At 36.8% G+C, this 25,218-nt stretch overlaps 1 protein-coding gene and 1 pseudogene across 1 annotated transcript; one reads left to right on the forward strand and one right to left on the reverse strand.

Annotated features, from left to right (window-relative positions):
* The first annotated feature begins 1,203 nt into the window (after window positions 1-1,203).
* On the forward strand, window positions 1,204-2,112 carry LOC120876640 (putative olfactory receptor 52P1). The gene has a single exon (XM_040258608.1). It carries the CDS (start codon window positions 1,204-1,206, stop codon window positions 2,110-2,112), a length of 909 nt encoding a protein of 302 aa, XP_040114542.1.
* A 21,113-nt stretch (window positions 2,113-23,225) lies between these two features.
* On the reverse strand, window positions 23,226-24,173 carry LOC120876641 (annotated as a pseudogene).
* Between the last annotated feature and the right edge of the window lie 1,045 nt (window positions 24,174-25,218).

A 25,218-nucleotide genomic window follows, 5' to 3' on the forward strand; every position in this document is an offset into this window, starting at 1 on the left:
CTTTTAGGGTATGCTTCTGATGTACTTTTTCTGAAATAAAAATGCATTAACCAAAAGTGAGGGTAGGAGTTTATTTTTAGTGTTCAGAAGAATTTTGGTTCCACTTAAATTGTTTGTATTTCTTTTTCTTCTTTCCTGATTTTTAGTTTGTCTGTGAACTAGTATATTGTTAAAACTACAATTGCCTTCTGTGTGTGTGCTCAGTCATGTTTGACTCTTTGTGACCCTGTGGACTATAGCCCTCCGGGCTCCTGTCTTTGGGATTTTCCCAGCAAGAATACTGTAGTGCAATGTCACTTCCTTCCCCAGGGGATCTTGGCAACCCAGGGATCGAACACATGTCTCCTATGTCTCCTACACCAGCAGGCAAATTCTTTACCACTAAGCCATCTGGGAAGATCAATTGCCTTTTGTATAACCTATTAATTATTGTGTGCATGAATATATCTCTGTATATTTCTATATGCATTTTCACACTTGATCAAAAATTCCCTAAAAATAGTGCTTTGTGTTCTTTCACACAACCCAGAAAACAATTATTTGGATTGTCTATGTCACACAACCTAGGCACACAGAAGCAGAAATTTTACCATGACCTGCTAACTTATTAGATAATAAAAATGAAAGAATGGAATACAATAAAACTGTAAATCAGGAGAAAAATTTTAAATAACAATTCAGTCTTCTTAATTGCAGATCAAATATTGGAATTTAATATGGTAAAGTGATTTACGTATCCATAGGAGAAAGCAATGGCAACTCACTCCAGTACTCTTGCCTGGAAAATCCCATGGACAGAGGAGCCTGGGAGGCTGCAGTCCATGGGGTCACGAAGAGTCGGACACTTACTGAGCGACTTCACTTTCAATTTTCACTTTCCACTTTCATGCATTGGGGAAGGAAATGGCAAACCACTCCAGTGTTTTTGCCTGGAGAATCCCAGGGACGGGGGAGCCTGGCGGGCTGCTGTCTATGGGCTTGCACAGAGTCGGACACGACTGAGGTGACAGCAGCAGCAGCAGCAGCAGCAGCAGGATAACAGAAGTTTTTGAGAAAAGTCAGCTCCTCAGAAAGACCATTATAAAGTGTCTAAAACTTCCATATACAGGACCATGGAAGAATTAATCTGTCATCCTGCTTTTGGCTCATAGGGAGATTCACTTGCCTATTTTTATCTGAGCATGGGAACTGTCCAGTTTTAACATGGCAGACAATGCTACTCATCACTACATTTCATCTTTCTTCTTGGTTGGTATTCCTGGGTTGCAAGATTTTCACTGCTGGATCGGCATTCCTGTCTGCCTCCTGTTTTCCCTGACCCTGCTGGGGAACAGTATAATTATCATTACCATCAAACTAGAGCCAAGCCTTCACCAGCCTATGTACTTCTTCCTTTGCATGCTGGCAATGAATGATTTGGCCCTTGCCTCTTCCACAGCACCCAAGATGCTTGGCATCTTTTGGTTGGATGCACATTGGATTGACTTTGATATCTGCCTAGCACAGTTGTATTTCATCCACACATTTTGCATAATTGAGTCAGCCCTCTTAGTTGCCATGGCCTTTGATTGCTATGTAGCTATTTGCATCCCACTACATTATACAACCCTCCTGACAACAACAATGGTCATTAAAATGGGTCTAGCTAGTGTGGTCCGAGCTATCTTCCTGGTTTTGCCATGTCCCTTTCTCATTAGAAGACTACCATATTATACCAAATATATCATCAATCATGCCTATTGTGAGCACATGGCTGTGGTGAAATTGGCTAGTGCAAACACCCATGTTAACAGAACATATGGAATCTCTGTGGCCCTTTCAGTGATGGTATTGGACCTCGGGCTCATAGCCACATCTTATCTCAAAATCCTTCAGGCGGTCTTCCGGCTCTCTTCTCAGCATGCCCGCTCAAAAGCGCTGGGCACCTGTGCTGCCCATGTGTGCACTATCCTTGTCTCCTACACACCTGCACTCTTTAGCTTTCTAACTCACCGCATTGGCAAGAAGGTGCCTCCAAGCGTCCATATCATTTTTGCAAGTTTGTACCTTCTGGTGCCGCCCACAGTCAATCCCCTGGTATATGGTGTCAAGACCAAGCAGATTCGTGACTGAGTGATTGGTCTCTTTTTCCCAAACAAAAAAACTTCTGAAAACTAAGGTATTTAAAAACAAACCCATGGCAGTAGAATCTTTTTCATGAAGTCATAGTACATTAATAATAGTTACAACTTTGTCCCCAACATATTTCTTGATTCATCTATGGTTTTAATCAGGGATATTTGATGCTGTACATTTATTTTTTTCTCTATTTTCAATTTTTATGCTTTCTTTCTTTTAGAAATAAAAGTGTGTTTCTTCACATTCATAAATATTAAATTATTGAAATATTTGGCATTTCAATAAATGTTAGCAACAATTGTCATTTATTGTTAATATTACTTTACATTTTATATTTATTCATAATATTTAATAATAATCACTCATGTGAAAAGACTAGGTTAGTTATTGTAACAATTTAAAACTTCTCCGTATACTGGACATTGCCATTCTTGAAAACATTTTTTTTTCCATTTTTAATTGTTACACGCTTTGTTTAAAAACTGTAGAGTAAAAATCATTTTCAAGTGTCTTTTTACTTATTATTTTAGTAGCAATGATGAGTCAGCATGCAAAAAATGAAGCACATTTCTCTCAATATTTTATATTTATTCCATACATTTGCTCTTCTTTTAGGTATCATGATAGGTTTTTCAGTCTCCTTATGCTTGATAAATATTATAATATTTTGGCAACCTCCTAGGCAACAGTCACTTCTATTTTACTAGAAGTGTTCATTCAGGGTAACCTGGTAACATGATTATGGATCCTCAGTAACACTTGAAATACTTAAACACTTTCACTTCACACTTGTGAAAATCCTATTTATCCACGTTCAGTTCCCTTTTTGTTGGCTTCAGAGAATATCAATTTTTCAGTCACACTCATCCAGTGCTGTTTGTAAACAATTTGCTTCCCAATTAGGAACATTAATTTTACTATGCATGTAGCACAGGGGACCCTAATTTAGACCCATCTATAAATGCTCTGTGCAAAATATCCTTTTACTTTTAGGATTGTTTTATGGAATGAATGTTCACTGAATCGAAAATTGTTGATTCTTGACAAAGATTGGAATATATTTCTCAAATACTTATTGGCTAAAGTATGTTTTCAAATGAATGAGCTTCCTAGCCTCTGACTTTTTTTCCTGCTGTAGCCATAATCTTACCTATTTATAACTGTATTTATATCACATTAACTTTTGTATGAATTATATTGCAAATAGTTTGATTCCTTACAATAATATAAATCTTCCTTTTTTTTTTTTTTTCAATGAGTATATGCTGAGTGGCTCTATCAGACATTTTAGAGTAGAGTTCTGGGGAAGATAAATTAATTTCAAATGTTGCTTCTGTTACTGACTGGCTTACTTTCATTTTTGACTGTATAAATTCTGAGTTTCATCATTGATTAAACAGAGGAAATAATTTTTATACTTTATAGTGTCAGAGCAAGGATTAAATTAAATGATGAATGGAAGACAGTTATCACAGTAATCAACAATCTTCTTCCATATTATCATGGATAGTGCCATGATAGTTACTGAAAATGGGAAGATCTGTTAGAAAAGATGTTTTTCCAAATACCTATAGAGTTCTGAAATAGATAGCTCTACAAAGATATCCTCTTCGTTATTCAACATTCTCCAAAGTGGACCTTTCGCACTTATTCACCCACCCAAACCATCCTAAAAAATTTATTGTCTCAGTAAGTAACAAATACATCAAGTCACTTAAGTGAGTGGGAGAATCAGTTAATGTCATAAAGCATTTATTAAGTGTCAAATATTTGCCCAAATATTTGAGAAACAAAGTAGTAAAAAATGAACTAATTTTTATTAAAAAAATCAGCATATATCCCAGATAATAAAAAAAAGATAAATTCAAAGTAACAGTTTAAAAATTGTGCAGGTAATTATGGAATACCAAAAATACTACGATGAGACAATTTTCTAAGGTATATTGGAGGAAACTCTAGGAAAAGGAGGAGTTGAATCTTGAAGAGTAATGATAACATATCCAGGGAGAAAGGGTGTCAAAGGTTTTCCAAGAGGTAACATCACAATGGAGGTGAATAGACACTGTATGAAAAGTAAAAATACATCCAGAAGAGAGTCATGGCATACTAAAAAAGGAAAATAAAACTTAAAGAAAAAACATAATTAGAAAAGCAGGAGGGGCATCCAATAAGAAAATATCTAATTTGGGGCACTGTGAAGGTCATAGGTCACCTTGAAAAATAAAGATTTGAACAATGAGAATGGTGAAAGGGCCATACAATCTTGTATACAATTAATGACCTTGTCTCCAGGTGATAAATCTAGCCAAAAATAGGAAATTATTTAATTAAACACTACATTATATTTTGCACTTATAGAGCCTAATATTACTTTTGACCTACTTCACAGAATATGACTTTGTCAAGTCCACGGGGCAATCTGTAGCACATAGGCTAAATCCATCTTGCTGCCTCTTTTTCTAAAGAAAAAATTTTTTTGGATCACCATCATATCCATTGATCAATGTATTGTTGATGGAAGCTTTGGCACTATAGGAGCAATGTTGAATAATTAGGACACAGATCATGCAAAAAGTTTAAAATATTCACTGTCAATCTCTTTATATAAAAAGTTTGCTAATCTATAATTTAGAGCAACAATTCACTACATCATAATGTGTTAGTTGAGATTCCCGTGACTCAGTGGTAAAGAATCTGCCTGCCAATGCAGGTGATGCAGGTTTGATTCCTGGGTCGAGAAGATTCCCTGGAGAAGGAAATGGCTACCCACTCCAGTATTCTTGCCTGGAAAATTCCATGGACAGAAAAGTCTGGTGGGCAACAGTCCCAGGGGTCACATAAGAGCCAGACATGACTTAGTGACCTAGCAACAACAAATATTTGATCAGATATAGGTCTGATTTTTCATTCATTGCTTCCGGTATACACACATTCATGTGTGTAATTTAATTTAGCTTAGTTCCAGGAACAACAGATTTCAATGACCAAAATGTGCATATATAATACAGAAACAAACAGTATCCTTTGAGAGATTAATAGATTTTCCTCTTTAATAATAGCTATCAGTTCAGTTCATTTGCTCACTCATGTCTGACTCCTTGCAACCCCAAGGACTACAGCACACCAAGCCTCCCTGTCCATTACCGACTCCTGGAGTTTACCCAAACTCAGATCCATTGAGTCGGTGATGCCATACAACCATCTCATCCTCTGTCGTCCCTTTCTCCTCCTGCCTTTAATCTTTGCCACATCAGGGTCTTTTCAAATGAGTCAGTTCTTCCCATCAGATGGCCAAAGCATCGGAGTTTCAGCTTCAGCATTAGTCTTCCAATGAATATTTAGGACTGATTTCCTTTAGGATGGACTCATTGGATCTCCTTGCAGTCCAAGGGACTCTCAAGAGTCTTCTCCAACATCACAGTTCAAAAACATCATTCTTTGGCACTCAGCTTTCTCTATTGTACAACTTTCACATCCGTACAGGACTACTGGAAAAACCATAGCTTTGACTAGATGGACCTTTGCTGGCAAAGTAATGTCTCTACTTTTTAATAGGCTGTCTAATTGGTCATAACTTTCCTTCCAAGGAGCAAGCATCTTTAAATTTTTTGGCTGCAGTCACCATCTGCAGTGATTTTGGAACCCTCCAAAATAAAGTCTGTCACCATTTCCACTGTTTCCCCATCTATTTACCATGAAGTGATGAAACCAGATGCCATGATCTTAGTTTTCTGGATGTTGAGCTTTCAGCCAACATTTTCACTCTCCTCTTTCACTTTCATCAAGATGCTTTTTAGTTCTTCTTCACTTTCTGCCGTAAAGATGGCATCATCTGCATATCTAAGGTTATTGATATTTCTCCCAGCAGTCTTGAAACCAGCTTGTTATTCATCCAGCCCAGCGTTTCTCATGATGTACTCTGTATATAAGTTAAATAAGCAGGGTAACAATATATAGCCTTGACATACTCCTTTCCTGATTTGGAACCAGTCTGCTGTTCCATGTCTGGTTCTAACTGCTGCTTCCACACCTGCATTCAGATTTCTCTCTGGTATTCCCATCTTTTTCAGAATTTTCCAGAGTTTGTTGTGGTCCACACAGTCAAAGTCTTTCATAGTCAATAAGCAGAAACAGATGTTTTTTCTGGAACTCTCTTGCTTTTTTGATGATCCAATGGGTGTTGGCAATTTGATCTCTGATTCCTTTGCCTTTTCTAAAACCAGCTTGAACATCTGAAAGTCATGCTTCATGTACTGTTGAAGTCTGGCTTGGAGAATTTTGAGCATTATTTTACTAGTGTGTGAGATGAATGCAATTGTGTGGTAGTTTGAGCATTCTTTGGCACTGAATGAATTGAATGGAATGAATTGAATGGAATTGAATGAATTGAGCATTCTCAGGGATTGGCATGAAAACTAACCTTTTCCAATACTGTGGCCACTGCTGAGTTTTCCAAATTTGCTGGCATATTGAGTGCAGCATTTTCACAGCATCATCTTTTAGGATTTGAAATAGCTCAACTGGAATTCCATCACCGCCACTAGCTTTGTTCCTATTGATGCTTCCTAAGGCCCACTTAACTTCACATTCCAGGATGTCTGGCTCTAGGTGAATGATCACACCATCGTGGTTATCTGGGTCATGAAAATTTTTTTGTATAGTTCTTCTGTGTATTCTTGCCACCTCTTCTTAAAATCTTCTGCTTCTGTTAGATCCATACGATTACTGTCCTTTATTGAGCCCATCTTTGCATGAACTGTTCCCTTGGTATTTCTTATTTTCTTGAAGAGATCTCTAGTCTTTCCTATTCTATTGCTTTCCTCTATTTCTTTGCATTGATCACTGAGGAAGATTTTCTTATCTTTCCTCGCTATTTGGAATTCTGAATTTAAATGGGTGTATCTTTCCTTTTCTCTCTCTTTTTGTTTTTTCACTTCTCTTCTTTTCACAGCTGTTTGTAAAGCCTCCTCAGACAACCATTTTGCCTTTTTGCATTTTTCCCCCCCTTGGGGATGGTCTTGATCCCGCCTTCTGTCCAGTGTCATGAACTTCTGTCCATAGTTCTATATAAGAATAAATATATGTAGTAATCTGTCTAGATATTTAAGTCTGTATAACCCTAGTAACAGAAACAGATAAAACTTTAACAGAAAAGACCAATTATATTAATATCTCTCATGAATATAGATACATAAATCTTCAACCAACTGTTAACAAATAAAATCTAAGAATATATTAAAAATATTACATTACATCCAAGTGAGATTTATTCCATGTGTGCAAGATTGGTTCAATATTTTGAAATCAATGAATGTTACCCATCACATCAACAAGCTAAATCATATGATGATATGAATTGATGCAGTAAAAACTATTTGTGTGTGAGGGAGGGATAAAAATCCAACAGCCAGGAGGAGAACAAGATGGCAGAGGAGAAAGTGGACATGGAGTACATCTCTCTCTGTGCATGCATCATGAATACACCTTCAGACACAGAAATGCATGCAGAACACCAGTTGAGAGTGGAAGGGGTACCTGACCAGCAGAAAAGAATATACAGAACCACCCAAAATTCGGTAGGACCAAGTAACTAGGGGGAAAAAAATAGGCATGTTAGTAGGACTGGACCTGCCTTCAGTGGGTGGGGGAACTGAAACAGGGGTCCAATCCCCACATGGGGGCAAAAGTCTGAGTCAAAGCAGAAACATTTTAGGGTCAGAGTGAAACAGCTGATCTGTGGCAGCCGAAATGGGATGAGAATCAGACAGTCCTTGTACAGCATACGTACTTCAGACAAGGACGGTGGTCCCCTGGAAGGTGCAGCAGCTAGGAGCTGGAGTTTAGGGACTGTTCCACAATCCCAGGGTGAGGGTTGCTATCTGTGGAGAGATGGATCAAGGGGATGTGAGGGAGGAGATGGTGGTGGGAAATGCCTGTGGAGGAAAGCTGGGCAGCCATGGAAACAAATACTATTGAGTCACGCCTAGGGGGTGGAGCCATCACCATAGACTCTCTCGCCACATGCCAGCACCTGAAGGTGAACAATAGAGAGCTGACCCATCAAATGCCTAGCCCACTGAACTACAGAGTAAGACCCCACTCAAGGTGCCCCTTTAAGTGCCTGATGCGCTGATCTACAGAGTAGCACCCTAGCCAGGGGGGCCCGTATATGTGCCTGACATACCGAACAACAGAGATGGACCCCAGGCAAGGGAGTCCTCAAAGTGCCTGAACAGGTGGAGCTATGGAAAAAGACTGGCCAAAGAGGCTTTCTGATCACCAGCTACAAGAGGTTCAATAAAAGACTCTGATAGGGCCGTAACTTCTGGGGTGGAGGGAGTCCATGTCCCTGCATATTTTGTGCCACCAGGGTCCCCACAAGCCAAGCAGCTGTGCCACCTTCACGCTCAAATCTCAGAGGGGCAGAGCTGCCACAGGCAAAAAAAAATTTTGCATCTATGCTTGCAGGGTCACTTCAGTCATGTCCAACTCTTTACAACCCTGTGGCCTTCCAGGCTTCTCTTCAGGAAGGGGGGTTCCTCAGGCAAGAATACTGGAGTGTATTGGCCAATACTGGTTGCCATACCCTTCTAGAGCACAATGTTTCCTGCTGCCTTAGGCACCAACCCTCCTGAGTACCTGGTGCTGTCAGAACCCCTCCAACCCAAGTAGCTGCACCACCCCCAGACCTGGCCCTCACAGAACCAAACCCAAGTGCTCAAGGAAGCCTCAGGAGCAATCCCCAGTGGATGACCCACAGGCAGAGGTGGAAATATAACCACAGTTAAAACCCAGGGTCATTGTTGATAAGGAAGAAACTCAAAACCTTCCCACCAGCTGTACAAGCTGCAGATTAAATCCACATGATCAACTAAGCAGACTATTTTTCTATGGAATATATAAAAGGACACTGAGAGCTCCCACAAAAGAAAACACACTAGTTCTGATAGCTGAGGACATTGGAGGCAAGAAGACAAAGGAGTAGGATCAGATTAGAACCTGAGCTGCCCCCACAGCAGGTCCAGAGATCAGCACAGTGTTGGAGGGCATCCTAGGGGAGTGAGGTGGACTGTGACTCCCAGAGAAAGAAAAGACTCTGGCAGCAGTGACTCAAGAAATTTATGTATTATTCTTATGTTTTAACTTGTTCTGTAGATTTCTTTTTGGATTTTTTTCTTTTCTTCCCTTCCCCGCCCCCCATTGTAATTGTCAATTTTATTGGCACTATGAAATCTAATTAAGCTTTTGAGTCTTTTTTTGGTTCCTCAGTCACATTTTTGATCGCTGATATAAACCTCTGCCTCTACATTGGTCTTTTGCAGTTCTGCGGAGTTTTCCTTTTCTCTCTCTCTCTCTATTTTTAATTTTAGTCTTCAATTTTTAAATTTATTAGCTTTTTAATATATTTATTCATTTGTTTGCTTTTCCTACTATTCTTTTCCCCTTGCAGTTAATCTTTAATGTATATAAATCTTATCTACTTCTATTTAACTTTGCATATCTATTCTTTCTTTCTTTTCTTTCCTCTCAACATATTTGTTAGTTTTATTTTCATAGCTTTATTCCCCAATTGGCACCTTGCTTTAGTTTTGTTTTCCAGTTTGTGCTTTAGTTAGTTTTTTTCTTACCTGGTAGATATAATTTTTGGTTTCTTTTCTTCACTGGGTCAATCTATTGTAATTTATTTTTGTTGGACTGTTTTGATTTTGCTTATGGGTGTATATGTATATTCAGCCACACTTTTTATTGTTGCTAAAAACCTCTGCCTCTACACTGGGCTTTTGCAGTTCTGTAGGGCTTTCCATTTTTCTTCCTTTTTTTTCTTTGACCTTTTAATAATTTTAATTTTTTTAATGTATTATATTTTCTTCTACGTTTATCCCTTTGTTTGCTTTTCCTACTCTTCCTTTCCCCTTGCAGTTAATCTTTAATGTACATAAACTTCATCTCCTCTATTTAAGTTTACATATCTTTTCTTTCTTTCTTTCCTTTCCTCTCAAAATATGTGTTAGTTTTCTTTTCATTGCTTTATTCCCCACTTGGCACCTTGCTTTAGTTTGGTTTTCCAGTTTGTCCATTTGTTAGTTTTGTTCTTAACTGGTAAATAATTTTTTTTTCTTTCCTTTGTGTGCCAGGTCAATATATTGTACTTTATTTTTGTTGGACTGTTTTGACTTTGCTCATGGGTGTATATGTATATGTGCATATTCCATTATTTTAACTATTATTTGCCTGATTTTGTAATTGCCATTTGTCTGGGGTTCATCTTTGGTTTCTCACTTAGGGGTATTTGTTTTAATCTCACTTATTGACACACAAACCACTTGTGGAATTTTCGTTCCTGACCAAGGATCAAGCTCTAAGCCTTTGGAACGGGAGCCCTGACTCCAAAATCCTAAACAACCAGAGAACTAATGTCAGGGAGTATCAGGTAGTGAGAACTCACACAAAGGAAACCACTTTAATACAAGTGGTTTGGGCATCACTCAACCACCAATAGTACATTGTGTAGGACATCTCACCTAAACAACAAACAGAACAAAAATACCAACCCAATCATCAGCAGACAGGATTACCACTTCACTTAGCCTTGTCCATCAGAGGAAAAACAAACAAATAAACAAACAAACAAAAATATAACTCAGCACAAATATCACCCCATAAAAAGCTTACACAAACAACTGGACCAAACTTAAGAGGGCAGAGGAAATAGGCAAACTACCTCAAAAAGAATTCAGAATAACGATAGTAAAGATATCAAAAACCTTGAAAACAAAATGGAGAAAACGCAAGAATCAATTAACAAAGACACAGAAGAATTAAAGAATAAGCATAGAGAGACAAACACAATTACTGAAATTAAAACTACTCTAGAAGGAATTAATAGCAGAATATGTGAAGCAGAACGAATCAGTGACTTGGAAGATAAAATGGTGGAAATAAATTCTGAAGACCAGAATAAAGTAAAAAGAATGAAAAGAATTGAGAACAGCCTCAGAGACCACTGGGGCAATATCAAATGCATCAACATTCAAATTATAGGGGTCCCAGAAGAAGAAAAGAGAAGGATATGGGAAAATTGTTGAAGAGATTATAGTTGAAAATTTCCCCAACATGGAAAAAAAAAAATAGCCAATCAAGTCCAAGAGGCACAAAGAGCCCCATACAGAATAAACCCAAGGAGAAACATGCCAAGACATATACTAATCAAACTAACAAAGACTAAATTCAAATAAAGAATATTAAAAGCAGCAAGGGAGAAGCAACAAGTAACATACAAGGGACACCTCATACTCTTAATAGCTGATCATTCAGCAGGAACTCTGTAGACCAGAAGGGAATGGCAGGATATATTTCAAGTACTGAAAGAGAAAAATCTACAACCAAGATTATTGTACCTGGCAAAGATCTCCTTCAAAATTAAGGGAGAAATAAAAAGCTTTTCAGACAAGAAAAAGTTAAAAGAATCCAGTGCCACCAAACCAGCTTTACAACAAATGTCTAAGGGACTTATATAGTCAAGAAATACAAGAGAAGAAAAAAAGATCTACAAAATCAACCCCAAATAATTAAGAAAATGGCAATAGGAACATCAGTTCAGTACATGTATATCAATAATTACTTTAAATGTAAATAGAATAAATGCTCCAACCGAAAGACACAGACTCGCAGAATGGGTACAAAAACAAGACCCATAAATATGTTGTCTACAAGAAACCCACTTCAGACCTAAAGACACATATAGACTGCAAGTGAGAGGATGGAAAAATATATTCCATGAAATTGGGAAGCAAAAGAAAGCTCGAGTAGCAATCCTCATATCAGACAAAATAAACGTTAAAATAAAGATTACAGGAGATAAGGAAGGCCACTACATAATGCTCAAGGGATCAATCCAAGAAGAAGACATAACAATTGTAAGTATCTATGCACCCAACATATAAACACCTCAATACATATGACAAACACTAACAGACATAAAAGGAGAAATTGACAGTAACACAATAATAGTAGGATACTTTAACACCCCTGGGCTTCCCTGGTGGCTCAGAGGTTAAAGCATCTGCCTGGAATGCGGGAGACCTGGGTTTGATCCCTGGCTCAGGAAGATCCCCTGGAGAAGGAAATGGCAACCCACTCCAGTACTCTTGCCTGGAGAATCCCATGGAGGGAGGAACCTGGTAGGCTTCAGTCCATGGGGTTGCAAAGAGTCGGACACGACTGAGCAACTTCACTTTCACTTAACACCCCACTCACACCAATGGATAGATCATCAAGACAGAAAATTAATTAGGAAACACAAGTCTCAAAAGACCCATTAGATGAGTTGGATCTCTTTGATGTCTTCAGGACATTCCATCCAATCTTCTTCTCAAGTGTACATGGAACATTCTCCAGGATAGACCACATCTTGGATCACAAATCAGTGAATTTAAGAAAATGGAAATCATATCAAGCATCTTCTCCAGCCACAACACTATGAGACTAGAAATCAATTAAAAGAAAGAAAATAAAAACTGTAAGAAACACAAACACATGGAGATTAGAAAACATGTTTCTAAATAACAAACAGGTTACTGAAGAAATCAAAGGGAAATCAAAAAAATTCTAGAAATAAATGACAGTGAAAACACAACTCAAACCCTATGGTATGCAGCAAAAGCAGTTCTAAGAGGGAAGTTTATAGCAATACAATCCTACCTCAAGAAGCAAGAAAAATATCAAATAGAAAACCTAATTTTACATCTAAAACAACTAGAAAAAGAGGAACAAAAAACCCCCAAACTTAGTGGGAGGAAAGAAATCATAAAGATCTTATTGGAAATAAATGAAAAAGAAACCAAAGAAACAAGAGTAAAGACTAATAAAACTAAAAACTGATTCTTTGAGAAGATGAACAAAATTGACAAACCTTTAACCAGACTTATCAAGGGGAAAAAAGAGAAGAATCAAATCAACAAGATTAGAATTGAAAAAGGAGAGGTTACAACAGACAATGCAGAAATACAAAGGAGTATAAGAGACTATTATGAAAAACTATATAGCAAAATAATGGATAACCTGGAAGAAATGGACAGGTTCTTAGACAAGTTCAATATTTCAACAACACAATTACAAGCACTGAAATTGAAGCTGTCATCAAAAATCTCCCAAAAAACAAAAGCCCAAGACCAAATGGCTTCACAGGAGAATTCTATCAAACATTTAGAGAAGAGCTAATGCCTATCCTTTTAAAACTCTTTCAAAAAATTGCAGAGGAAGGAACACTTCCAAACTCATTCTACAAGGCCACCATCACCCTGAAAACAAAACCAGACAAAGACAACACAAAAAAACACAACTACAGGCCAATATCACTGATGAACATAGATGCAAAAATCCTCAACAAAATTTTAGCAAATGGAGTTTAGCAGCACATCAAAAAGCTCATACACCATGATCAAATTGATTTTATTTTAGGGATGCAAGGATTCTTCAATATACATAAATCAATCAATGTGATACACCATATTAAAAACTGGAAAGATAAAAACAATATGATCATCTCAATAGATGTGGAAAAAGCCTCTAACAAAATTCAGCACCCATTTATGACTAAAACTCTTCAAAAAGTGGGCATGGAAGGAACATACCTCAACATAGTAAAGGGCATATATGATAAACCTACAACAAACCTTATTCTCAATGGTGAAAAACTGAAAGCATTCACCCTAAGATCAGGAACAAGACACTTTCCCCACTATTATTCAACATAGTTCTGGAAGTCTTAGCTATAGCAATCAGAAAAGAAAAAGTAATAAAAGGAATCCAGATTGGAAAAGAAGTAAACCTCTCACTGTTTGCAGATGACATGATACTGTACATAGAAAACCTTAAAGATAGTATCAGAAAATTACTAGAGCTAATTGGTGAATTTAGCAAAGGTGCAGGATACAAAATCAATACACAGAAATCACTTGCATTTCTATATACTAACAATGAAAAATCAGAAAGAAAAACTCGGGAATCAATCCCATTCACCATTGCAACAGAAAGGATTAAATACCTAGGAATTATCTTACCTAAGGAGACAAAAGAACTGTACACAGTAAAGTATAATACACTAATCAAAGAAATCAAAGATAACATAAACAGATGGAGAGATATTCCAAGTACCTGAGTAGGAAGAATCAGTATTGTGAAAATGACTATACTATCAAATCCAATCCAAAGATTCAATGTGATTCCTTTCAAATTACCAATGAAATTTTTCACAGAATTAGAAGAAAAGTTTCACAATTCATATGGAAACACAAAAGACCCCAATTAGCCAAAGCAGTCTTGAGAAAGAAGAATGGAGCTGGAGGATTCAACCTTCCTGACTTCAGATTATACTACAACGCTACATCATTGATACAGTATGGTACTGGCACAAAAACAGAAACATAAACCAAAAGAACAAGATAGACAGCCCAGAAATAAACCCATGAACCTATGGGTACCTTATTTTTGACAAAGGAGGCAAGAATATACAATGGGACAAAGACAGCCTCTTCGATAAATGGTGCTGGGAAAAGTGGACAGCTACATGTTAAAGAATGAATCAGAATACTTCCTAAAACCATACACAAAGATAAACTCAAAATGGATTAAAGACCTAAATGAAGACCCAGAAACTAAAAATCTCTTACTGGAAAACATAGGCAGAACACTTGATGACATAAATCAAAGACAGACCGTCTATGGCCCACCTCCTAGAGTAATGGAAATAGAAACAAAAGTAAAAAACCAGGACTTATTTAAACTTAAAAGCTTTTGCACAGCAAAGGAAACTATAATGAAGGTGAAAAGACAACCCCTTGGAATGGGAGAAAGTAATAGCAACTGAAACAACTGACAAAGGATTCATTTCCAAAATATACAAGCAGCTCATACAAGTGAAAACCAGAAAAACAAATAATCCAATCAAAGAGTGGGAAAAAGACCTAAACAGACATTTCTCCGAAGAAGACATATAGATGCCTAACAAACACATGAAAAGATGCTCAACATTGCTCATTATTAGAGAAATGCAAATCAAAACTGCAATGAGATATCACCTCACACTGGTCAGAATGGCCATCATCAAAAAGTCTACAAACAATAAATGCTGGAGATGGTGTGGAGAAAAGGGAAGGCTCTTGCACTGTTGGTGGGAATGTGAATCAATACAGCCACTGTGAAAGACAGTATGGCGATTCCTTAAAAAACTAGGAATAAAACCACCATATGACCCAGAAATCCCACTCCTAGGCATATACCTTGAGGAAACCAAAATTGAAAAATACACATGTATCCCTTTGCTCATGTCAGCACTATCTACATTAGCTAGATCATGGAATTAACCTAGATGTCCATCAACAGATGAATGGATAAAGAAGTTGTTGTGGTCAGTCAGTTCAGCTGCTCAGTCATATCTGACTCTTTGAGACCCCAAGGACTGCATCGTGATAGGCATCCCTGTCCATCTTCAAATCCCAGAGCCTACTCAGACTCATGTCCATCACGTCAGTGATGCCATCCACCTTCTCATCTTCTGTCGTCCCCTCCTCCTCTGCCTTCAATCTTTCCCAGCATCAGGGTCTTTGCCAATGAGTCGGTTCTTCGCACCAGGTGGCCAAAATATTGGAGTTTCAGCTTCAGCATGAGTCTTCCAATGAATATTTAGGACTGATTTCCTTTAGGATGGATTCGTTGGATCTCCTTGCAGTCTAAGGGACTCTCAAGAGTCTTTTCCAACATCCCAGTTCAAAAGCATCAATTCGTCGGTGCTCAGCTTTCTTTATACTCCAATCCCACATCCATATATGGCTACTGGAAAAACCATAGCTTTGACTAGATGGACTTTTGATGGCAAAGTAATGTCCCTGCTTTTTAATATGCTATCTAGGTTGGTCATAGCTTTTCTTACAAGAACTGAGTGTTTTTTAATTTCATGGCTGTGGTCACCATCTGCAGTGATTTAGGAGCACCCAAAAATAAAGTTTATCACTGTTGCTATTGTTTCCCCATCTGTTTGCCATGAAGCAATGGGACTGGATGCCATGGTCTTAGTTTTCTGAATGTTGGGTTTTAAGCCAACTTTTTCACTCTCCTCTTTCACTTTCAAGAGGCTCTTTAATTCTTCTTCACTTTCTGCTATAAAGATGGTGTCATCTGCATATCTGAGGTTATTGATATTTCTCCCAGCAATCTTGATTCCAGCTTGTGCTTCATCTAGCCCAGCATTTCACATGATGTACTCTGCATATAAGTTAAATAAACAGGGTAACCTTATACAGCCTTGACATCACATGATGTACTCTGCATATAAGTTAAATAAACAGGGTAACTTTATACAGCCTTGACATACTCCTTTCCTGATTTGGAACCAGTCTCTTGTTCCATGTTGAGTTCTCACTATTGCTTCTTGACCTGCATACAGATTTCTCAGGAGGCAGGTTTGGTGGTCTGGTATTGGCATCTCTTTCAGAATTTTCCAGTTTGTTGTGATCCACATAGTCAAAGGCTTTGACCTAGTCAATAAAGCAAAAGTAGGTGCTTTTCTGGAACTCTGAAGTTGTGGTGCATATACATAATGTAATATTACTCAGCCATAAAAAGACACACCTTTGAGTCAGTTCTAATGAGCTGACTGTATTTTATTCTCTGAATGGAATGAGGAGATTGGAGGAAAAGGAAGAGTAGTTTTGAATTAAATAAAGAAGACAAGGAGATTACTCTAAGGCTGGACTTACTCCTTAACAGTGTAAACATGATCTACTTTATTTGTTAGAGGCCTATGATAAAATAAATCTATGGATTTTTAACCCATTGAAACTGGTTTATACTAGACCTTTTCTCTCTTGCATGTTACTTAAACACATTATTTAAATCTGTAATAACATTTATGGAAACTATAGTTCTTGAAATTATCAAAACAATGATAGATAGTGTACGAAAAAGGCAGGACATATAGCACTAAATAGAGCTAATGTGTGTATGCAATTCAAACTTTATCATTGGGCAAGATTTTTCAGCTGTATATTTAACACTGATTTCACATTTCTACAAATATTTCAGCAACTTATAGGTTATGCTAAACTTTATAAATAAAGGGAATCAATAGAAATATATATATATATATTTATATTTATATATGGGACTAGTAACATTTATTTTGAGACCAAAATTGCAATCATTTCTCATTTTTTAGTGTAAGGCCAGCCAAAACTTATTCTTGAAATGGTCTCATGTTTCTAGGTATGTTTTTTTTTCACTAGTGAAACCAAAAAGACACTTGCCAAAATGTTTGTCTTCACTTTCTTATAGTGAAATAAGAAATTAAACACACTGTGAAGGAGAATCCTTCAAGAGCATATTGAATTACCCCTGATCACATTGTATTGTTGTTGTTTAGTGGCTAAGTTGTGTTTTTGACTCTTTTGCTATGCCATGGACTACAGCCTGGCAGGTTCTTCTGTCCATGGGTTTCCCTATTCAACAGTACTGGAGTGAGTTGCCATTTCCTTCTCCAGAGGATCTTCTTGACCCGAGGATCAAACTCTCACCTCTCCTGCATTGAAAGATGGATTCTTTACCACTGAGCCCCCAAGGAAGTCCACATTTACACTCACTTACATTAATATATTATAAATAAATGTAATTGAAAATATAAAAACAGTGTTATGCTGTATTTAAGGTTCTCAAAAATATTGAACATTTATGTCTATAGGTTTAAGAATAGGACTTTTATAGTCCAATCCCAATTATTTTTGCATATAGCATCCTATTTACTTAAATGCATGTGTGTGTACTAAAGTCGCTTCAGTCGTGTTGGACTCCTTGTGACCTTAGGGACTGTATCCTTCCACGCTTCTCTATCCATAGGATTTTCCAGGCAAGATGCTGGAGTGAGTTGCCAAGCCCTCCTCCAGGGAATTTTCCTGACCTAGAGGTCAAACCTGCAACTGTTATGTCTCCTGCATTGGCAAGCAGGTTCCTTACCATTAGTGCCACCTGGGAAGCCTAAATTTACCTAAATGGCATCTTACAAACAGAAGAGTTAAATCATAGATACCAAAAAGTATGCATTATGTGCTTCTTGCTGAACCTAGAGTTGAACTGATAGAATTGTGTGAAGTGTGTGGATATGATAGTAAATACACTAAAAGACACATGTCTCAAGTGCAACGTGGATATCCATGAATCTACTTTTTCTGTTAAATGGATGTAGGTTAGGAAACATTCTTTGTACTATTTTTTTTTCCCAAAGTCAGTATGCAGCTTAATGGTGCTATTTTTTCAACTCAGATTATTTATCTAATTTAAGCAGCATTCCTCTATTTCATGAATAAAAACTTAATTTCCCTGAGACTTAAAATTCTAACAAAATATCCACAATATCATTTCTTTTCCTTTTGCCATCATACTGAACTACCATAAAGTAAAATATGAAAAAATACAATTTGTTAAATTTCCCTCATTAAAAATATGCAACTAACAGTTAAAGAATGTCATCACAAACCACCAAGTAACAACTTAGTAAAGAACTGTTAATGCTATAAACAGTACCTCTATCAGAGTGTCCTCATGATATCATGCTGACCACAGGAGAAAATATAACTTTAGAACGTTTTCAGTTCATTATTGTATTCAGATAGAATTTTGCATAAGGGAAAAATGATGTAAAAACAGAAATTTGTAATAAATTTAGATAAAGTAGCATTAACAACATTAACAATATAAGAATAAAATTAAGGATGTCAAATGAGATTAATTTAGTATAATCTAGAATTTGCAAGGTGCTGTCTTGTTAAAGTCATCTGAGAAAGACACAATTGGATAGTTTGGGGCAATTCCAGCACTATAAATCTTAGCCCTATAGGATTTGTGATATCACTTAAAGATATTGTTGGGTTTGGGAAATTAGAGTTGTAAAGACTTTGCATCAGACTCTCTGGTGTGCAACATCAATAGGACTCATGGTCAGAGAAGTAGGGAGTTTCAGTGGGTTCTACAGTATTGGAAAAACATAGATTAATTAAATCCTTTCCTACTTTCAAAGCAATTTAATTTTAGCTGGATAAAAATGATATGCACACAAACAAAGTTTATGACATTAACTCTGTAATTATAAAAACATAGCTCATGTGATAAAGTCAAGATCACTGGAATGGAATTTGACAGACCTATATATCCAGAGGTTTTACCTGCCTCCTGTGAAACTTGTATGCAAGTCAAGAAGCAACAGTTAGAACTGGACATGGAACGATGGACTGGTTCAAAATCAGGAAAGGAGTACATCAAGGCTATATGTTGTCACCTTGTTCGTTTAACTTACATGCAGAGTACATCCTACAAAATGCTGGGCTAGATGAAGCACAGCTGGAATCAAGATTGCCAGGAGAAATATCAATAACCTCAGATATGCAGAGGACACCATCCTTATGGCAGAAAGCGAGGAAGAACTACAGAGCCTCTTGATGAAAGTGAAAGAGGAGAGTGAAAAAGCTGGCTTAAAACTCAACATTCAGAAAACAAAGATCATGGCATCTGGTCACATCACTTCATGGTAAATAGATGGGCAAAGAACAAAAACAGTGACAGATTTTATTTTCTTGAGTTCCAAAAGCCCTGAAGATGGTGACTGAAGCCATGAAATTAAAAGAGGTTTGCTCCTTGGAAGAAAAGCTATTACCAACTTAGATAGCATATTAAAAAGCAGAAACATTACTTTGCCAACAAAGGTCCTTCTAGTCAAAGCTATGGTTTTTCCAGTAGTCATGTATGGATGTGAGAGTTGGACCATAAAGAAGACTGAGTGCCAAAGTATTGATGCTTTTGAACTGTGATGTTGAAGAAGACTCTTGAGAGTCCCTTGGATGGCAAGGAGATCAAACCGGTCAATCCTAAAAGAAATCAATCCTGAATATTCATTAGAAGGGCTGATACTGAGGCTGATGCTCCAATACTTTGGCCACCTAATTTGGAGAGCCAACTCTTTAGAAAAGACCCTGATGCTGGGAAAGATTGAGGGCAGGAGGAGAAGGGGACCGCAGAGGATGAGATGGTTGGATGGCATTACTGACTCAATGGACATAAGTTTGAACAAGCTCTGGGAGTTGGTGATGGACAGGGTATCCTGACATGCTGCAGTCCATGGGGTTGCAAACAGTTGACACGACTGAGTGACTGAACAACAACAAAATAGATCCATAGAATCAAAAGTTCTATCTTGTGATGTAGCTTAGAATTTGCTTGTGGCCTTTTGGGCTTATTTATACTGGGAATTCACTGAGCAAAGGCCATTGCAGAAGACAAAATATTAGAAAACACAATCACACACAAGCATGTTCACACGTGTATCAGTTTTACTCACATTACATAAATTACATCTACATTCATTTTGATAAATTATATCAACACACATTGTAAGCCTTCAGATTCACTGATGGATATCTTTAACAAATCCCGAAATACAGATAATCATTCATCTTTTCTCCTTTTTGATATTTGTAACTTCCACCCCACAGTGAGAAACAGACCTCTCATTAATCTCAGTTTTCAGGTTCACCAAATCTAACATGCACTAAATATTTTTTTAGGTTGCTGTAAAGATGCAATTAGATGCTGAGGGGAATTTCATTATTATGTTTATTCAATAAATTGTATTCTGCTTATACCAGTGTCAGAACTATATTAGGAGTAGAAGATAAGAAAATGAACTAGACAAGGTTTCCCGACCCCCCTAGATCTTACTTTTAATTGTCCAATAGATATCTGTACTGGGTGAGTGAAAGTCGCTCAGTCATGTCTGATTCTTTGCGACCCTATGGACTATACAGTCCATGGAATTCTTGAGGCCAGAACACTGGAGTGGGTAGTTGTTCCCTTCTCCAGTGCATCTTTCCAACACAGGGATTGAACCCAGGTCTCCTGCATTGCAGGTGGATTCTTTACCAGCTGAGCCACCAGAGAGGTGCCAGAGAATACTAGAGAGCTCTATTACCTTAAATAAATATTAATATATATGGATTTATGGCATGTGTTTTTCTACCAGACTATCCTTCAAAATTGCTTCTTTCAGTGAACATCAAACCAAATCAATAAAAGCAGTAAGAGAATCAGTCCAAGTCATTAAGAATTTATTGTGCCACATTATGACAAAAAGAGATAAAGTTAAATTATTAGACATCCTGTATAATTCACCAGGGGCTTTCACTGGTGGCTCAGATGATAAAGAATCTGCCAACAATGCAGGAGACCCAGGTTCAATCCTTGAGGTCAGGATGATACCATGGAGTAGAGAATGGCTACCCACTCCAGTATTCTTGCTGGAGAATCCCATGGACAGAGGAGCCTGGCGAGCTATAGACTATGGGGTCGCAAAGAGTTGGACACAACTGATCAACTAAGCACACACACACATAATTCCCTAAACTACAGATACATTTTAATATAATATGGTTTGAACTGCACAGATCACTGTGGATTACAAAAACAACACTGACCCCAAAAGGAAACCTCAGTTAAGGAATCTTGAGAAAGAAGATACCAAAAAAAAAGTCTGAGCCTAATGTTATAGAATGAAGACTATTTTACCAATTCAGGAATCAGGGTCAGGGTCTCCAGGTAGAGGATATATCACAATTAATGAGAGTGAAAATAATAGAAATGGATACATCTCTTAAGTATAAAAATGTCCTAAGAGCAAAAAAAGTCCAATTGGAAAAATTCTGACTTTTGGCACTATGCATAGCATTGGTCATCTTTTGGAATTAAAAGACAATGAAGTGTTAATGGTGAAGACCACACACAATTTTGTAAGACAGACAACCATAACTCCATTAAAAAAATTCTAGTCCAAAACCTGAACACCTAAATATAAAGAAAATGTTACTTTTAGCCCTGGTAGAGTCTGAAATTATACTTCACAAACTACATGGAATGTGAACATTTCAGGATCATAACAAAGAACATGAAGTGAATATACGTTAATCAGAAGGTAGAATGTAGAATAATGGAGAGGATCCAAATTCACATCTCTAAATATTCCAGGTGCTGGCCATGGCCACCAGTTGGCTGTTTCTTTAGGCCACACTCACTACTCTTCCTGTATAGTTGCTTTTATCAACTTACATCTGATCTTTACCATTTAAAATTTCTATTTAAATTTCTATAAGAACGACTGTTAACCAATCCACAAAAACATTTAGAATAAAAGCAATTTTAAGTTAACAAATGCTAATGCAAGTTCAAATGTATGAATCCAACTGCACATTATTTTGAAAATTAGTTTCAGGAAAACATACAAATAATAAAACCATGAGCATAATTTAAAAATATATATATATATAGCTTGACTTGCAGCACTTATTTCCCTTTTCAGCTATAGTCATAAAACACATTATTTAAAACTATTTTACTTATTTGTAAGACCACAACATAAAACAAGGAAGTACATTGCTAATCATTCCACATTGACTTTAGTAACTATCAATTCAAATTTTTCTATTTGAGTTTAATATATAAGAACTCCACTATATATGCTCCTGCAGTAGGCTGTGTGATATTTTTTTCAGGAAATAAGAAAATATGACTACCATTTGATGCATATAGTAAAACCCTCATTCCCCACTTAATGATTACTTCATGATCACTCAGTAAGGAACTTTAGGATAATGAAGTGTTACAATAAATGATATAGGAAAAGGACAAATTTATTTTCAGATTTACTAGAATTATAATACATTATACTGAATTTCTTTTGCGGTCCCTAAAATGACACTTGATATATTTTAACATAGGCTAAAATATTATTATTTAATTTTTCTTTTAAGAAACATCTGTCGCCAAGAGTCAATTGAGCTTAATTTTTGTACTTTATATCATGTGTAGATTAGATATGACTAATTCTGTGTGTTTCAACAAACTTTGTATCCAAAACAAGCTAAGATGTTTAAATAGGAGTCAAGGCCTTATTGTCTTGAATGCAAAACCAGAACATTGCTCTTCAGCACACAATGAACCTGAGAAAGCACAAACTCTCAAGAACATTTTTCTCAGTACTTGTTTCTGCTATTGTTTGAAATAAGATAAATGAGAACTCAAGATGCATTCTTAGAGTGGAAAATCTTGGATATTTGATCTCGAATCTGTTTGGTCTTCACACCAAAAACAATAGGATTGAGCAAAGATGGGACAAGCAGATAGAGATTAGATAGAAGAATGTGAATGTAAGGTGGAATATGGAACCCAAACTTGTGTGCAAAAAACAAGAAGAAACCGAGGGGATAAAACTCAAGGAAGACACAAATGTGGGCAATGCAAGTGTTACAAACTTTGAGTCTAGCTTCTTTTTGAGTCAGATTGAAGACAGTTACAAATATTCGAATGTAAGAGAGTATGGTGAAGATTATGTCAAATTAGAGTGTAATGAAAACCACAAAGAGACCATCAATCTTGTTGATTCGAATATCGTCTGCTGCCAGCTTCACAGTGGCCATGTGTTCACAGTATGAATGGGGAACCACAGTGGTCCAGTAGCGTTTCAGCCAGCATTTGATGAGGATGAGACATGGAGTTGCAAAGAGGACTGCTTGGAGTGTCTCTCCAACCCCAATCTGAGTGAGGAGTTTGTGGGTAAAATGATTGCATGTCTCAGAGGATCACAGATTGCCATGTAGCAATCCAAGGCCATGGCCAGCAGAATACCTGACTCAATACACTGGAAGGTATAGATGAGCCACATCTGAAAGATAGGCATCAAAATATATTTCGGATGAATGGAACCAGAATAGTCCTAACATTTTTGGCAGGATGCAGGTACTGAGAGTAATGTCTGTCACTCAAAGCATTGCCAGGAAAAGATACATGGGTTCATGGAGGCTGGGCTCAGATTTGATAATGACCAGTAGCAGGAAATTCCCAAACGGAGCACTGATGTGCATGGCATAGAAAGAAATGCTGATCCAGAACTGCATAGACTCCAGGCCAGGGATCCCAATCAGTGTCAGCACCGAGGGCATGAAGACTGTACCATTGAGCTGGAACATGATTGTTTTGAACTCTCTGGTTTAGAGAGTCTGATTCAAGATGGTGGTTTTTGTTGAGTATCTTTCTTGTTTTATGTTTTTACCTAGGTTCATACTATCAGTATGTTTTATGTTTTTACCTAGGTTCATACCATCAGTAGTTAAATGTGATTTCAAATGGCATTTTGACACACATACTCTTTTTTTTTTTTTTTGATATTGCAGTTAAATTTGGTTGTGAATGCAGATAGAGTTTCCCTGAATAATTTATTTTGAATTTTCCTTCTGTCCTCTATTTCTCTGTCTCTTTTTTTGTTGTTGTTGTTATGTATACAGATAGATATAAACACATACACCCTTGGAAGCTTACAAATATTCACTATAGAGAGAGGAAGCACTCCTTCCAGTCAATGTGAATTCCTATGGTTTTTGCAAAATTAGTTGAAAACTATCTCATTGAATGTAGTTAGGTCTTCTAAGTTAACTTCTTCTAAGTTAACAAGATCTGATATAAACGGTGTGCTACCTATAACATTTTTCTAATCAAAGAACTTCCAATTCATTCAGATAGTCTAGTAGAAGTAAAATAATAATAACAATACCAACACACTCTCAGGAGCTGCTCTAGATCTTGGGAAAATAAGTTATAAAGTAGCTTTATCAAACATGAGACAGGCAAAACTCTAGCTGTGACAATTACACATGACAAGTGGTATGCTAAGTATGAATACGGGACACATAAAGAGGCTGTAACAGAGTATTTAGAATATGGTTTTATCCCAAAGTTGGAACCTAGGGAAATTCTCTGAGTATTATGTATAAAATTAAAAATTTTACAGATAAATAATTAAAATAATATGTAATGACAACAAAGAAATGTCAATCTGCTATACTAAAATGTGATATGTGAATTTCTCATATGCAAATTTATTTCTGCAAAAACTGAACTGGGAAAAATTTTACCTGATAGAATAATACCTAAAAAATTGAAAGTTTTATGATTATTTCTCAAAGAAACTTTTCAATTACCAAAATCTAATCAAATAATGATATCTATATTTTCATA

This window comes from Oryx dammah, unplaced genomic scaffold, assembly GCF_014754425.2.
Source record: "Oryx dammah isolate SB20612 unplaced genomic scaffold, SCBI_Odam_1.1 HiC_scaffold_17, whole genome shotgun sequence".
NCBI classification, from domain to species: Eukaryota; Metazoa; Chordata; class Mammalia; order Artiodactyla; family Bovidae; genus Oryx; species Oryx dammah.